The 15950-nt window shown below is 41.9% G+C and overlaps 1 protein-coding gene across 2 annotated transcripts in view; it reads right to left on the reverse strand.

Annotated features, from left to right (window-relative positions):
• Nucleotides 1-13020: 13020 nt before the first annotated feature.
• Nucleotides 13021-15950, reverse strand: part of Epha4 (EPH receptor A4) — a 132840-nt gene continuing 129910 nt past the window's right edge. For both annotated transcript variants that reach the window (XM_035439250.1, XM_035439251.1), the window contains exons 16-17: nt 13460-13615; nt 13021-13135 (exon numbers count right to left, since the gene is read on the reverse strand). In XM_035439250.1, the coding sequence (XP_035295141.1) occupies nt 13021-13135; nt 13460-13615 (271 nt within the window). The remainder of the gene's footprint in view (nt 13136-13459; nt 13616-15950) is intronic.

The raw sequence follows: 15950 nt of genomic DNA on the forward strand, positions 1-15950 counted from the left end.
ATGTCTATCTTTTCCAGCTCTACACAAAGCTGTGTCTGTCTTCTACTAAGTTGATTTCAGCTGTGTTTTTAGGTCCTAATTCTATTTGCTCCCAAATATTCATCAAGTTTTCTCCAGGAGCGTTGTAAACAAACAAAAAAAATATTCAGGGTGATTGCCAGAAATCAGATATGTCAGTGGTATATTACCTATTCAACTGGGAGACGTCAGTGGCTCAGGGTACTTCCTCCAGAGGGAAAGGGTAAAATAACTGAGGCCTCAGCCCTCCCACTCAGCAATGGGTCTTAATTGGGTTGTTGATTTAAGTGGATGGTGCAGTTTTCCCATTGTCAAAATCCATTTGGCTCTTTCGCATGCCTGGAAGAAGGCAGACATCTTAGCCAGGTCTTGACTTTGGTGCATGCTGTAAATTTCGTGGTTTACATCATCCCAGTATACTCTGAGATTAAAACTGCAGCCATCACATTCTGAAGTATCACAATCTCTCTAACCCTTGCCCCAAATCTCACATGCTCTTCACCCTACCAGCCCTCAGCTGTTCGCTCCATCACCAAGGCAGAAAGAGAAATCTCTAATCAGCTGCAATCTGGGGTCAGAACTTGAACATGCCTCGAGGTGTGTGTGGGAGGGGGACCTAGGGGACATTGATTCAGCCAAGGTGCTGTTGCACTGATCACAGACAGCTCAGGTCTACATTGAGTAAGCCCCCACATCTCTGCTTGCTTCTCTTCCTTTTTGTTTCTGAGACTCCAGAGAACAGATATCCACAATGTGTTTGAAGATGGTCCCCATTCTCCAGAGACAACATTAAAAGGCTTCAAGTTTCGAATAGTTTCAAACTTCTAGATTAAAATGGTAAAACTGGTTTAAGAGAATCCTTATCAGAGCAGTTTTTTGGTTTGGGGCTCCTTTTATATTTTCTTCTTGGCTTTTTGATACAGAGTTTCTCAGTGTAGTCCTAGCTGTCCAGGAACTCTTTCTGTAGACCAGGCTGGCTTTGAGCTCACAGAGACCCACCTGCTTCTGCCTCCCAAGTGCTGGTATTAAATACCTGTGCCACTACCACCCAGCTTCTCGGTCTTTAATAAACTAACGGGTTTATTAAATCAAACCAACCAAAGGAGGATTGCAGAATGTATCACATCCATTCTTATTCGTCCCCAGAAACCTGTGCATCCCAGCCCACACTGAACCACTACTCCTACCCCCATTAATACTCAGCAACGTCTTAGCCACCTAACATTTCCTCTCAGTGGTTACCTGCTTCTCTGCTGAGCTGTCTGGCATCCGTGGCATATGATTGGCCCATTAAGACATCTGTCTGGCATCCAAGGCATCTGATTGGCCCCTGAAGACAACTGTTTGGCACAGCAGTTTTCCATTGAACTCTGATGTCTTTCACGCCAAACTGACCATACCAGGGAATTTCACTCTCATTTTACAGATGAGAAAAGTGACTCTCAGGGAGGTAAAGTGATCCATCTAAGGTCACACACCTAGAAAGTGGCTGAGGGAGGATGTTCATATAAAATCTTTTATTAGATGATGTTCCACTTATGCCTCAGTTAATTTTCCTGTTGTCATGGGACCCATCCCGTGTTTCTGTTTAGGTAATGACTAGCCTGTGTCACAGGGCATAAAAGTGAAGAATGACATTTGAGATGTGTTGCCTGTGGCTTTTATGCTCAGAACATGAAAATGGTAATTAAAGAAAATCACCACCTTTCCCACCCTACCTTGACTCCATATCAGATGACATTATCTTAGCTTTACTAGATTATACTTTTAGCAAAAAGTAGGATACAGAGATTAATTCTTACAAAGCACTGTCTTAAATAAATATTGTACTTAAATTATCATATGTTCAATGAAAGCAGAGAGAAAGAGAGAGAGAGAGCGAGAGAGAGAGAGAGAGAGAGAGAGAGAGAGAGAGAGAGAGAGAGAGACTATGACAAACTCATTAAAAACAGCCTGCCTGGCAACAGAGTTGTTGGGGAACAATGCAGTGGAGCACACATTGCTAACAATGGTGTGTTAGTTAGTGCTGTCCTGTGCACACTGGGACCGTACTCATCTGACAGCATAAACAGATTGGGTGGGACAATTTGGGTACCTCATACATGTCAGGGTGGTAAAGTGCTAACCTGAAACTATTAGAGCACAGGTTCTCAACCTCGCTAATGCTGCAACCATTTAATATATAGTTCCTCATGTTGTGGTGACCCTCAACCATAAAATGACTTTTGTTGCTACTTCATAACTGTAATTTTGCTATGGTTATGAATCGTAGTGTAATTATCTGTTTTCCAGTGGTCTTAGCCAACCTCCATGAAAGGGTCTTTTGACCCCCAAAGGGGTCAGGACCCACAGGTTGAGAATAGATGAAAGGGGTCAGGACCCATAGATTGAGAATAGATATTTTAGAGGCTCTTTGCTTGTGTTTAATTTTCCAATTCAATACTTATCAGCAAGGTGGCCTTGGACTAATTATCTAACCTCCACACCTAGCATTCACAGTTATCAAAGGGGGTATAAAAAAACATTCCTTTTTCAGTTTGTTTTACTTTTGTGGACTGTTGTGAGAATTATAGAAACAGAGCTTAGTGCCATGTCTGATAAGTAATGTTCAGAAATACTCAAATAAATGGAAAGCTGAAGCATAGGCTCTGAATCAATGCTTTTGGGGTCATAGGATAAGGCCTTACCCATCAGAAAGTACAGGATTCAGGCTGGTAGGGCTTTTCATATTCTAGTTGTATCTTTTATTTTTAAGAGAATACTCTTCAAATCTCTTGCCAGGGATTAGAGTTTAATTGTGAACTCCCTACTCTCCTCCTTCCTCCCAGGGAGATGGAATGGATAAGACCATCAAAACCCTCCAAAACAGGCACTTTGGTGTAGAAGAGGGCTGCGGTTAGAGAGTTGTAGACATCTAGTCTGCAGGAGGCCCAGCAACTCCTTACAGATAAGCATGACAATGTGAAGGTTCCAGCCAAGCTGAGCTGATTCTTTAGGAAATGAATTTTAGAAGTGTCTGTGGGTAAAGGGAAGCCCAGAGCGTAGGTGCTAACTCCTGGGGGACATTTTCCCTGATGCATCACCCTCCTGTGCTGTGGTAGGCTGGTCCTTTCCTCGGGTCTCAGCTTGTCTCCCTGGGCATTTGAAAGTGTGTTTCCCAGCAGGGCAGTGTTGCTGGTGGTTCTGTTGTCCTGCCAGGTCCTTGATGGACACCCTTCTCAGCCCCAAATAAACACCCGGGCACTATATTAACCATTGGCTGATTGCTAGGGCTTCTTATTGGCTAGCCCTGTCTTAATTATTAACCCATAACTACTAATCTATGTATTTCTACGTGATCTTATCTTATCAGAGCACCCCTGGCGAGTAATATCCTCCTGGTCCCTCCATCGCATCTCCTTCTGGTGCCTCTGTGCCTACCTTTCCCTGAATTCTCCTCGTCTCCTAGCCCCACCTATTTTCCTGCCTATTGGCCAAACAGTGTTTTATTCGTCAACCAATAAGAGAAACATATACACTGAAGGACATCCCCCATCAGGGCAGTGGTAATACACTCCTTTAATCCCAGCACTCCCGAAGAGGCAGGTGGATCTCTGTGAGTTCCAGGCTAGCCTGGTCTACAGAGCTAGTTCCAGGATAGAGCTACACACACACAGAAACCGACTTGAAAATAAACAAAAACCTCCCAGTGACCTAGCACTTGCATTTGGAACATGTTGGTTGAGCTCCTGTTCATGAGAAAGTAGAAATTAAATAGGTCTTCAGAGACAGCTAAGGATCTCTGAACATGATTGTATTCACTTCCCTTCTGTGGTGACCTTCATTTGCATATCAAGCTTGGCATCAGCAAGGAGACTGAACCCATCACTCAGGGCTTCAAAGAGTTGCCATGGTGATCCTTTGCATCAGGCTGTAATATGCTGCATAGCCTCTGCTCTTTGGAATCAGCCCTTGCTCCCAAGGTTTTGCTTGATAGACTCTTAAGGCTTTGCATCTGGTTTTCAATGAACAGGGACTTTTACCAACTGATATTTATTTAACAAAAGAGTGTCATGAAGACAGCATTTACCTGAAGACTAGTTTTTAATGGTTTGTTGTCTCCAAACCATTTTAGAACTTGAGGACATCTATGAAACTCCCCTATCAAAACATATGTACAAAACATGGAAAAGTAACAATTCCATAGTTGGGGGTAGGGGGCTGTCTTGAACCATGTTGAGCTTCCCTGCCAGGAATTATGGACCTTAGGTTCAAAGGCCAGATTAAGAACTGCTGTTTGGCATCTTGCGTCAGTAACAAGGTAGAGGGCTGAAGAAATTGGTGCCGCCAGAATTAAGAACTACTACTATACACCCTATGCACCGTGACAAATGTCAACAATTTTAATCTTTATAAAGGCTCTTAGTATTACAGTTACCATGGTACAAATCTGCGTAATTAGTAAGCGGGGAATCTCCGGCTCCAAAGTCTAGTCTTAAAGCAGAATATAGGATCCCAGAGTCAAATATTTTGATTCATGGCCCTCAATGGCAAGGTTAAGAAGTGTTGTCATACACTGTGTATACATATCAGATTATCACACTGAACTTCATAAACATGTACACTTAAAGTAACAATTAGTAAATTGGGCATGGTAGCTCATGTCTGTTATCCCGTACTCAGGAGGCTGAGATTTTGAGGCCAATCTGGGTTACATACATGGTCAGACACTTTCTCAGACAGCAAAAAAATAAATGTTTTAATTAACTAATTAATCAAATATTTTAAATCCTCCAAATAAATTCAATTAGGAGATAAAAGTTGTGTTTAATCAAATGACAAGCAATAATGATTTAGAGATAACCACACAAATGGAAAATATTGAAAAGATACAACCAAACCCAAACAAAGCAAAATGGTATAAATTTGTAATTTCAGCTACTTGGGAATGGGAGGTCAAAGGATTGCAAGTTCAAGGTCAGCCTGGATTATGAGGTGAATGTCAGGCCAGGTTGGGCAACTTAGTAAGATCTTGTCTCAAAGTAATGGGTCCCCAATACTGAATAAAATAAAACAGACAACCAGATTTTGGGTTTGTATACAGCAACTACTTTATTATTTCCAAATGCAAACCCTTTGCATTTAGTTTGCTATTTTACAACTTTACAAACTAGGTATAAAAGACCATAAATAAATGACATAAGTTATGTGTACCTAAAGTTCATGAAGGGAAGAAAAATACCTTGACAAATGAAAACAAAATAGAAAAATCTATGGCTAACTCAAAAGATTGCTCAAAATTTGGAACATGTATGAACCAAGAGATGTTCTGTTAATTTCCTTTAAGGATGAATGAACTAAATTATAATATGCCTTATACATTCTAATTATAACCACAGTCCTTGCATATTCCAACAGACTTGGAGTAATACAAAATAAATGCACTCTTCAGCGTTTATCAATACGTGATGTTATTTGGACAATGCTAAAGGAGTGAAAATATTGCTTCTAGAACTTTCCTTTACTGGTCAAAATTTAAGTGTCTTCAGACAAATAATTGAGGCTATAGGAGTGTGTGGATTAATACACGTACCCTTCACAGATGACTACAAGAGGTCTCAGAACACACATCAATCATGTTGTGAACACAGCCTTTCTTCTGCTCTTTTAGACACACCAGAACAGTTCATTTATAAGATTGCCAAAAATAACTGGGAGCCTGCAGACACATGGTGAAACGACTTGATTTGGTGCAGGGAACAGCTTGAAGCTGCTTAGTAGATCTGAATAGAATTTAGCCTTCCAGCTCACCAGGCCAGCACTTGCTCCTGGGCTGGATACAGACCCTGAAGTTGGCCTCTTCCCACCCGACCTCTGGGAAAGATGATCCACTCGGAGATTCAAACTCATTTTTTTTTTTAACACATATTTTTCAGGCATCAATGCATAGGCACATCCCTTTAAAAATATATTAAGGTCCCCCCCAAAAGGGGTGAATTAACTTTGTCACTCTGGCATAGTTATGAGAATACAATGCCACACACCCTGTCAGAATGCAATAAATATTTATTGGTGATTTTCTCTACTTATTCAACAATATATGGTTCAGAATCTTTTTCCCCATTTTTCCCTGATTTGATGTTATAGCTTATGTAAATGGCCACAGTTTCTGCAACTATAGCTCAGAATAAGCAAGGCAGCCACTCAGGTTAGGTAAAATGGCAGTATGCTGGCTGGAGTTTGGTATACATATCCTGTCAATACCGAATCTTCAGACACCAGAACCCAGATTCTAGAAGACTGATGCACTTTCGAGGGCAAAGGGAGTTAGCTGCATATCAGTAACTGGAGAACTTTCCACATGTAATTGGGGAACCTGGAATTGCTAGAGGCCATTTCATCCCAACTACATTCACCTCAAGAGCCACTGGCATGTATGTATTTTTCTGTGACACTGGGACGGACACAAAGTATTACTCCAGACACATCCTCTCAAGGCTGACATACATCTTTAAGTTCATCTCCAAAAGTATATGAATTGCATATATTTGTTCGCATTCATCAAGTTCATTTATGCAGGAAACAAAGGCGATTTGTACTCCATCTGGGGTCGCTACATAGATTCCATCCCCTTCTCTCTCCATTGTGGAACTGGTGAGTCAGACGAGTCCCAACAGATTCTGTGATTGTGGTGACAGGCTGTCACCTTGGGTGGGTTTATATCCAACAATCACTCCACCGTGGAGGTGAAAACACATCTGTCCAAAGCTGTAGAATTGCTTCTTATGGTGAGTATGACAGCTACATTACACTCACAGATACAGCCCATGTAGCATTTCCAAGCTGTCTTCCCAAGGGGATGGACATGGTCTCCAGGCCCCGTATAGCATGTGACTCTTCATCTTTGAACTGGTGATAAACCAGAACTCTCCAGGCGTAGCATTCCACAACATTCACAGGCAGTTCGAAGCATGAGGTTACACGCGCAAGCGTGCATGCGCAGGCACGCACGCACACGCGCACACACACACATACATACACACACGCACGCACGCGCACACACGTACACACATACACACTCACACCTATGTACACACATCAAAAGAGATATTCGGGTCATATTTTAGTCTAGGAAAAAATATATTTATATCACTGCAATGGCACACCCTGGGTAAAATGTCACTTCAGCAATGCATATCCTAGGCAGCTTACGGAACTGGCTTTGTTCTGCGTGGTGGCACCTGACCTGGCGTCCATAGTAAAACCTGTAACATTTGGTCACGTGCTGCCACACGGATGCAGCAGTGACATACAGGAATGGAATATGGAAATACATATAAATAAAACCACAAGGAGTTTGGAAGGGCTCTGCAGAGCTGGTGCCTTGAGACAGCACGCACATTCCACAGCGCAGCTGGAGAACAGACGCCAAAGCTTGATGTTGCTGTTTTCCTGGGCGAAGGGGACCTGAAATATTTTTTCTGATTTTCAGGTGCAGGTGTTTCGTCAAGTATCTTTGCCTCAAAACTGGCAGAAGAGAAGCCAAAGAAAGACGTTCAGAAGGAACCGAGGAGGGTGGGTTCTGTTTTTTTTCCAAGGACTTTGTAATCAACAGGAAGGGCTGTGAGGCTGAGATAGCAGAATCTATTCCCTGTGGAGAAAAAGAGAGACAAAACGTCAGCCAGTATTACCAGCCAGCAGTCAACCAATCAGCTACAAGTCAAGCTTCTATCAACCAGAAGCAGACCACACAGCATTTTGGGTTCACAAATGACAAGGCTCAATGCATGCTAAGTGCCATCAATATGTACATTAAGCATGGGCTAATAAGAACCACTCACTTGTTAATATAGAGGCTGTTTATCCAAACTCTTATTATTATTGTTACTATAAGAAACAGGATCTCACTATGGAACCATGGCTGACCTTGAACTCTGAGAACCACCTGAGTGCTGGTAGTAGAGGCATGCACCACCACATTGTCCAGGTAAAGCTATTATTTTAAGAGACAGAGAGAATGAAATGGGCATCGAGGCACAAACTTTTAAGTTTAGCACTCAGGAGACAGACGCAGGTGGATCTCTGTGTCTGAAGCTAGCCTGGTCTGTAGAAAGTTCTACTTGGTGAGACCTTGTCTAATAAACAACAAACAAAAACAAACAAACAAAAATACCCATCCAAAAATTAAAAGAAAAAAATAAGAAGAAACAGGAATTGACATGTTTTCTAATTCTTCCATTCTGGGAAGCAGTAAACCCATCAAATGTAGTTTTTGAAACGTGACCTTACACAGATTTCATCAGGTATACATGCACTCAGTTGAAGGACAAAGAGAGTATGAACTTGACCTTAAAACTCTGCCACACCTACAAATATGCACAGGCAAAGTTTTGGTGAGGAATTTCTTTTGCTACATCTGCCTCCTTCAGTCTGCTAACCCCCCTTCTTCACTTATTGTGGGACTATAAATAACTATTATGTAACAATATCCACAGTACTGAGTGGACATGCAGGTGAAGATGATATCCAAGGTGAGAAAGAAGGAACTGTGGAAGTTGACATTAGAGTCAGAGCCAAGGCAGGTCCTTTATTCTAAGGAAGCTCTAAAATTGAAGCCAAGGATATACCCAAAAGAAGCACATTCATACAACAAGGACATCAGTTCAACCATGTTCATAGCAGCATTATTTGTAATAGCCAGAATCTGGAATAAACCTAGATGTCCCTCACCTGAAGAATGGATGGAGAAAATGTGGTACATTTACACAATGGAGTACTACTCATCGAGGATGGGAGGGGGTGGGGGATGGGGAGGGTGGAATCTTGAAATTCACCAGCAAATGGATGAATCTAGAAGAAACCATCCTGAGTGAGGCAACCCAGTCACAAAAAGACAACAATGGTATGTACCCACTCATATATGGATTTTAGACATAGAGCAAAGGAGTACCAGCCTATAATCCACACTGCCAGAGATGTTAGGAAACAAGGAGGAACTTAAGAGAGACATACATGGTCCCCCAGAGAAGGGGAAATGGACAAGATTTCCTGAGCTAATTGGGAGCATGGGAGCAGGGGAGAGGAGAATCGGAGGAGAGAGGAGGACATGAGGGAGCAGGGAGATCTAGTCAGGGGAAGAATAGAGGAGAGCAAGAAAAGAGATACCATAATAGAGGGAGCTATTATAGGTTTAAAGAGAATTCTGGCACTAAGAAAATGTCCAGATATCTATAAGTTTGACCCCTACTAACAATCTAAGCAATAGTTGAGAGGCTACTTAAAAGCTCTTCTCCAATAATGAAATTGATGACTACCTTATGTGCCATCCTAGAGCCTTCATTCAGTAGCTGATGGAAGCAGAAGCAGACACCCACAGCTAAGCACTGAGCTGAACTCTGGAATCCAGTTGCAGAGAGGGAGGATTGATGAGCAAAGGGGTCAAGACCAGGCTGGAGAAACCCACAGAAACAGCCAATCTGAACAAGGGGGAGCTCATGGACCCCACTCTGATAGCTGGGAAACCAGCATGGACTGTTCCAGACCCTCTGAAGGAGGATGTCAGTTTAGAGGTCTGGGCCAATCTATGTGGCCTCTGGTAGTGGATCAGTATTTATCCCTATTACACGAATGAACTTTGGGAGCCCACTCCACAGAGGGGTACTCTCTCAGCCTAGACACATGGGAGAGGGTCTAGGCCCTGCTCCAAATGATATGACAGACTTTGAAGATTCCCCCATGGAAGGCCTCACCCTCCTTGGGCAGCAGATAGGAGGCAGGAGGCAGGAGGCAGGGGAGGATGGGAAGGAGAGGGAACTGGGATTGACATGTAAAAGAAGCTTGTTTCTAATTTTGGTCTAATTACCATTATAAAGATAAAAATATATATATATTTAAAAAATTGAAGCCAAGAAAGGCATATGGTCTATGAAGGATCTTAAGACACAAAATAGAACTCAATGTGCCCCGATACACAAGAGTGCTGTTCTTTGGGTTACAGGGCATGCAAATATCTCTATATGTGTCACCTTTGGTATTGAGCCATATTTTGTCCCAGCCTCCTATAAAGCAGAGTGAAGGGACTTTATCTGCCTGGTCCTCTGCACCTGAACTACATTTTGACCAATGGGGCTACATGCAGTGAACATTTGGTGAAATCATTTGTGATCACAGCTCCTAACACCTGGATGAGGTGACAGAAAGCACCTCTTCTCCTCTGGGGTGCTCTCTGCAAGAGTACTTCTTACAGGCGCACAGCACCATGTAGGGAAAGCTATTATTACCAAGGTATCATTATCTCTCTAATTTACAGGTGGAGGAACTGAGTTAGGAAGCAAAGTGGGGCGAGTTTCCAGTGTCAACGTTTCGGTTGGCTTTAGACTCCATAGCTGTCGGGATGCCAGAGTCTGGCACAGCACCCTGGGAAACAGTACAGCTCTCCTATTATTCTCATGGCTCACTGCAGAGACTTCAGGAGGCAGTAAACACTTTTACTGCTCCTGGGGTATTATCACAGACACTTGGAACATCCTTTTTTGGCCCTTCCATTGGCCTTGCCTCAAACTACGACTCAGAAGGTGGCCTTTGAATGATGTAACCATCCATATTATTTCATAGACAGAGATCCCCACTAAGGAATAACAGCAAGGCCTTCAACACTGCAAAATATTCTTCACTTGTTTGGGCATTTCAGGGAAGTTATGCTCTGAACACATTCCACGTTTAAAACAAAAACAAAAACAAAAAACATGTCAAGCCTCAAGTTGGTGACTTTTAACAAAAAGGAATCCTTTTACTCATCCAGTACTGGCTGCAAGATAATATCCTGTTTCTATTTCACGTGTAAGTCTTCTTACTGGAATAGAACTGTAGAGACCAAGAACAATGTACTTGGACCAGTGAGATGGCTATGTGAATAAGGGTGCCTGTTGCCAAGCCTGATGACCTGTATTCGATCCTTGGTACCCACATGTAGAGAAGCAACTTGTGCATGTTGTCTTCTACCCTCCAGACACACACCACACACGTGCACGCAGTGCACACACAGACAGAAGAATAAAGCTAACAAACAAAATCAACACACACCCCAAATTGCTACAGCTTTTTTTAAACAAAGCTGTATTTGTAAAACAAAACGAGTGAAATACAAAAGTAGAACCCCACCCACATTAGTCAACTTTTAGTGTGAAAATCAAGAATGCCTAGACTTCAGCAAAAGCAGCGATAACACAAAAATTGTTGGGAGTACTTTAAAAAAAAAATCATATTCCTTGGAAACAGAAAAGCTTTTTACAGCTAATGTAAGGAAGTTTTTTTTTTTTTTTTTTTTACTAAACTGCCAGAATTTGACAGCATCAAATTCAGCATTCCTTACTCTATCTAGTCTATAAGAAACAGCTTTCAGAGGGAAAAAAATGAAAGAGGGAAAAAGAGGTTATTACACTCATCCAACCTCTTGGTTAAAAGTGATAAAAACTGAAATAGTTAAAACAAAAATCCTAGCACAAAGTTAGGTCTTTTGCATTTAGGAATGAACTATCTATAGACCACATAATATACCTGTTTTGTGAAGGAAGCTCTAGAACTTAAAACAGAGAGGCACTGGACGCTGCTAATGGAATTGAGATGAAAGGAGGATTTTCTTTTTGTAGGTCAGCTTCTGGTAATGAGGAAGTCACAGTCATTCCCAGTCCCACCACTGACATTTTGCCGAACCCTCTTGAGCTAAGTTAATCTGTATGGGGGTTACTGGCTAAGTCAGAAAACGCTTCTTTAAGTGACTTCCCCAAAAGATGAGGCACATAACTCAGTAGTTACAAAGGCTCCTAACATTACATCTGACTTCCAGATATTAACAAACTTGCCTAGCTTCAGTGAATGGCATCAAAGGGCACAAGGACCCTTTTTGAGGGAAAGGCAGCCAGTGGGCAGTCTAGCACCTGCCCACATGACCCTCACCTATTTTCTGAAGAACAACAGGGAGACATTTGGTTTCAATGTCTTCTACAACCAAAAGAGAACTGGAATCTCTCACAACCTAGCATCCAACATGCATGTTTTTCAGCATTTTAATGAAATCACGAGACAGATAGACAGACAGACAGACAGACAGAGACAGAGAGAGAGAGAGAGAGAGAGAGAGAGGCAGAGAGAGAGAGAGAGAGAGAGAGAGAGAGAGAGAGAGAGAGAGCATTAGCCATTGCTCATTCTTTTAACTTACCTTGTAAATTTGGGAGTTGCCTCTTTAAAGCAGGGGGAGTATGAAAATTCCCCACTCAGGATTGTCACAGCCCACTATCCATAAGGTAGTTATGATGTTTGTAGCATTCCCAAAGAAGACATTATATGGCACAGCCTCAGGCCCAAAGAGACCTCATTTGTCCAGTCAGGGGTAATAGGGCTCTGGAGTTTGCATTTTTTTTTTAAAAAAAATCCATTTTTCTTTTCTTTCTAGCCCCCTATGTCATAGAAATCCACCAGGTGTCCTGGGCACTGAAGAGGCAGCATGGATGAGTCACGTGGCTTTCACCAGGATTTTATTCTGTGGTATGAACCAAGCCCTGACAGCCACCTTTGAGTCCTTCACCAATGCTCCTTGGCCACAGTGGTCTTCGTTCCAGTGAGGAGTGATGACTACAGTTGATGCCACAGACAAAATCCTTCGGTTGAAATTCCAAACACAGAGAAGATTAAGGGGACTTCAAAAACCCAGTATCTGACAGGAAAATACAGCATCGAAACTTGGAGGCAGAGTTTTATTTATATAAGTACATGTATTTTACACACCAGCGATGGACAGAGTACTTCTGAGAAATTACTGGCTCCAGGTTTAAATGCGACGATCAAGGTCATTCATGTAAGCCCCACGGTTTCAGCAATCTCATACACCAAGCAACGCTGCGGATATTTGTTTTTTTCTTTTAATTTCAGAGGGCGAAGACGAAGTAAAAAAAGTGCAGTTCTTCAATTAAAGTGCATGGATGAGGTAAACTAATTTCAAGAGTTTTGAGTCTATTCAGTACTGGCTCAGACAGGAACCATCCTGCCATGGATCTGCTGCATTTGGGTTCTCATTGCCTGGACACTGCTTAAAATCTTATTCTGGTGTGTGATTGCGGTGATGCCAATTCTCGCCAGGTCACTGCAGGTGGGACAAAGAGAGAGGGAAAGAAGTCATGGGGGTTGTGCAGAGAACCTCCTTCTCAAGGCTTCATGCAGACACATTTGAATCAGCCACAATTAATACAGAACAAGAAAGGTGTACACATGTTCCATTAAGCAATCCAATACAACAATGCAGGTGCTAGAGAGGTCGTGTAAAATTATATTCTATCAAAATGAGAGACATTCTGGCTTTCTTTTTTTGTTTTTAATGAGTAGGGAATGATTATGAAACTCAAAGGGAAACAGGAAAATACTATGAAATCTAGATTTACCCTTTGGTGTTACATCGCTGAGTACTTACTCCTGGTTCATGTGAACCACAGCTTCTAGCGTGGTATACCCGGCAGCTGTGAAGTTATCCTTATACCGGTCCATTTTGATGGCCTGCAGCCAGTCGCCCACTGATACTACAGCCGAAAACTCAGGGGAGCTGGGATCCAGCAAGGCTGTGTTTGGTCTGCAAGTGGAATGAGAATATGTAAACAGAAATAAATCAGATTGTATACGACAGACCAGGGAAACAAAGGGCCAAACAAAGAGGTGTAAGTGGAGTGACTGTCATTTGAAATTGCCATGTACTTTTTTTTTTTTTTTTTTAACGACATTCATTTTAGGTAGTCTGCTCTGGATGTTGAGTCTCATGGCAGGGCTCTGACCATCCTAGCTTAGTAGAGGTTGGGGGAGCCCTTGTGATTTGTGGCTCAAACCTGTTCCATCGGGACCAAATACTACGGAACCCTCAGTGAAGCAGTGAAGCGCAAGGGAGGAAAATTGGGGGCTTGCAAGCTGCCAGGCTTGATGGAAGCAGAGACAGCAGTGAAGAGTTCAAAATCCTGCATGTTCTCAGAGAGCTCTGTAGACACACTCAGTGCATTCCTACCAACCCAGAGAGCGTGAGTTAATCTGCTCTTTAATCAACCCAGGCCTGGACCGCTCGTGTGCCAAGACCAGCAGAATCAATGGCACTTTGATTGCTCTTTGGATTGGTGTATGTGCTCCTTGGATTCCTCTCTCAGTAGGCATTCCAATAAATTCAAAACTCTTGTTAACTTAGTTATTAATTGATTCATCCTCAAGCCAGGCGTTTACTATCAGATCAGTAGTCAAGGCTGACCGGTCTCAGGCATGCTGCCTTTCCTCATGAGGGAGATCCACAAGGAATAACCCATCCATGAAAGTTTTTAGGAGACCTAGTCATCTTCAGAATACTTAATGACCAAAGGCTAGACCTTCAGAGAGGCACCTCATAACCTGTACTGGAACTTCCTACATAGAAACACAGTCTTCTTAAACTTCTCTTCCCTCAAAACCATAGAAAGTCTGTGTCTGAGTTTAACATTTTAACCTGAAACTGTGATTGTGCACAAAATTTCTTATAAAAAAAACAGAAGTTATTATGATGCCCAGGTTTTTTTTTATACAGAATTAATCCAATGTTTAAAATTATTTTAATTTGCACTATTTCCCCTTTGCATAAACATTTTAACATTAACTCCTTTTACACCAACCAATAAATTTTGTGTCCAAATAACTTGCCTTCCTGACCTTCCTTTTGTATGTTATTTCAGTTGTCTAATATTCCTGAGTAAATTCAGCATCTGTTTACAACAACAACAACAAAAAGATCAAATTCTCCTAATTTTGAGTCACTAACATTACCATGAAGAATTTTATGTTCGTCATTAAGTGGTGGATGTAGAGCCATGGCATTGTTATCAAACAAAGTCTAACCATTTGTATTTACTAGTAATTTCAGGCTAAGCTCTCGACAGGGCTCTAAGTGTACGACAAGATCAGAATAACCTCAGGGTGAAAATAACTTCCCTTGGTGTCAAGTGGTTCCAGAGGTCATTGCCAAACTTGTTCTCAAGTCTTCATTCTCTTTGTAGAACACTACATTTGCCTAATTTTGTGCTAAGTTATGTCCCATATTCTATTGTATCCTATTATCAGTAATAGTGACAAAGATTTTTGAAATGCTATTATTATCAAGAAAAAGTTCAGAACTGAGAAAAGTATATGCCGTAACCCAATCTGCTCTAGGCTTTGATGCAAAGCTGACATTTTGTGGTATTAGTGGCTAAAGAGCTTTGAGTATCAATCTAAATGCTACGAGAAGTACCAAATACCAAAGAATTGGCCTTAAACAACTATCTCTCCCCTCCAAACAATACAGGTGAACGAAGGCAAACAAAGTAGAGGAGATTCTCCCTGGGGACTGAAGAAACTGATTAGACCTGGAAAGGAGGTTTGGGAGCCTCTGTAACCTAAGACTAAGAGAAAAAAGAAAAATGCTCCCACATGACAGAATATGTCTTTCTTTAGTTAGCAAAGTTACATGTGGTCCCAGCTTAAGTAAGATGTGAATTTTAGTTATGGTTGGTGTTATTTCAAGAGCTTGATGATTACCCTTTTTGTCCCATGGCCAGTGGGAGAGACTTAGAAGCATAGAAACTAGAAGGTTTCTCTGCTCTCTGCTCCAGGGTCCCTTTTTCTTGTATTGTGATAGAAATATATTCCTTCCCCTGAGGGAAATAAAAGGCTGTTTTGAAGAGAACTTCAAAGATCTGCAAAAGCTGGAAGGTCTCAGACATACTAACATGCACGGAAGGGACATTTTTTTGTTTGTTTTCTGAAACAAGGTTTCTCTGGCTATCCTGGAACTCTCTCTGTAGACCAGGCTGACCTTGAACTTATAGAAATCCACTAGGATTAAAGGCACGTGCCACTACCACGTGGCAGGATGTTCTATTTTTAACTCAGGGTCCTAGCAAAAGAGACACCTTTAAGGA

Source organism: Cricetulus griseus, chromosome 2 (genome assembly GCF_003668045.3).
Source record: "Cricetulus griseus strain 17A/GY chromosome 2, alternate assembly CriGri-PICRH-1.0, whole genome shotgun sequence".
Taxonomy (NCBI): domain Eukaryota; kingdom Metazoa; phylum Chordata; class Mammalia; order Rodentia; family Cricetidae; genus Cricetulus; species Cricetulus griseus.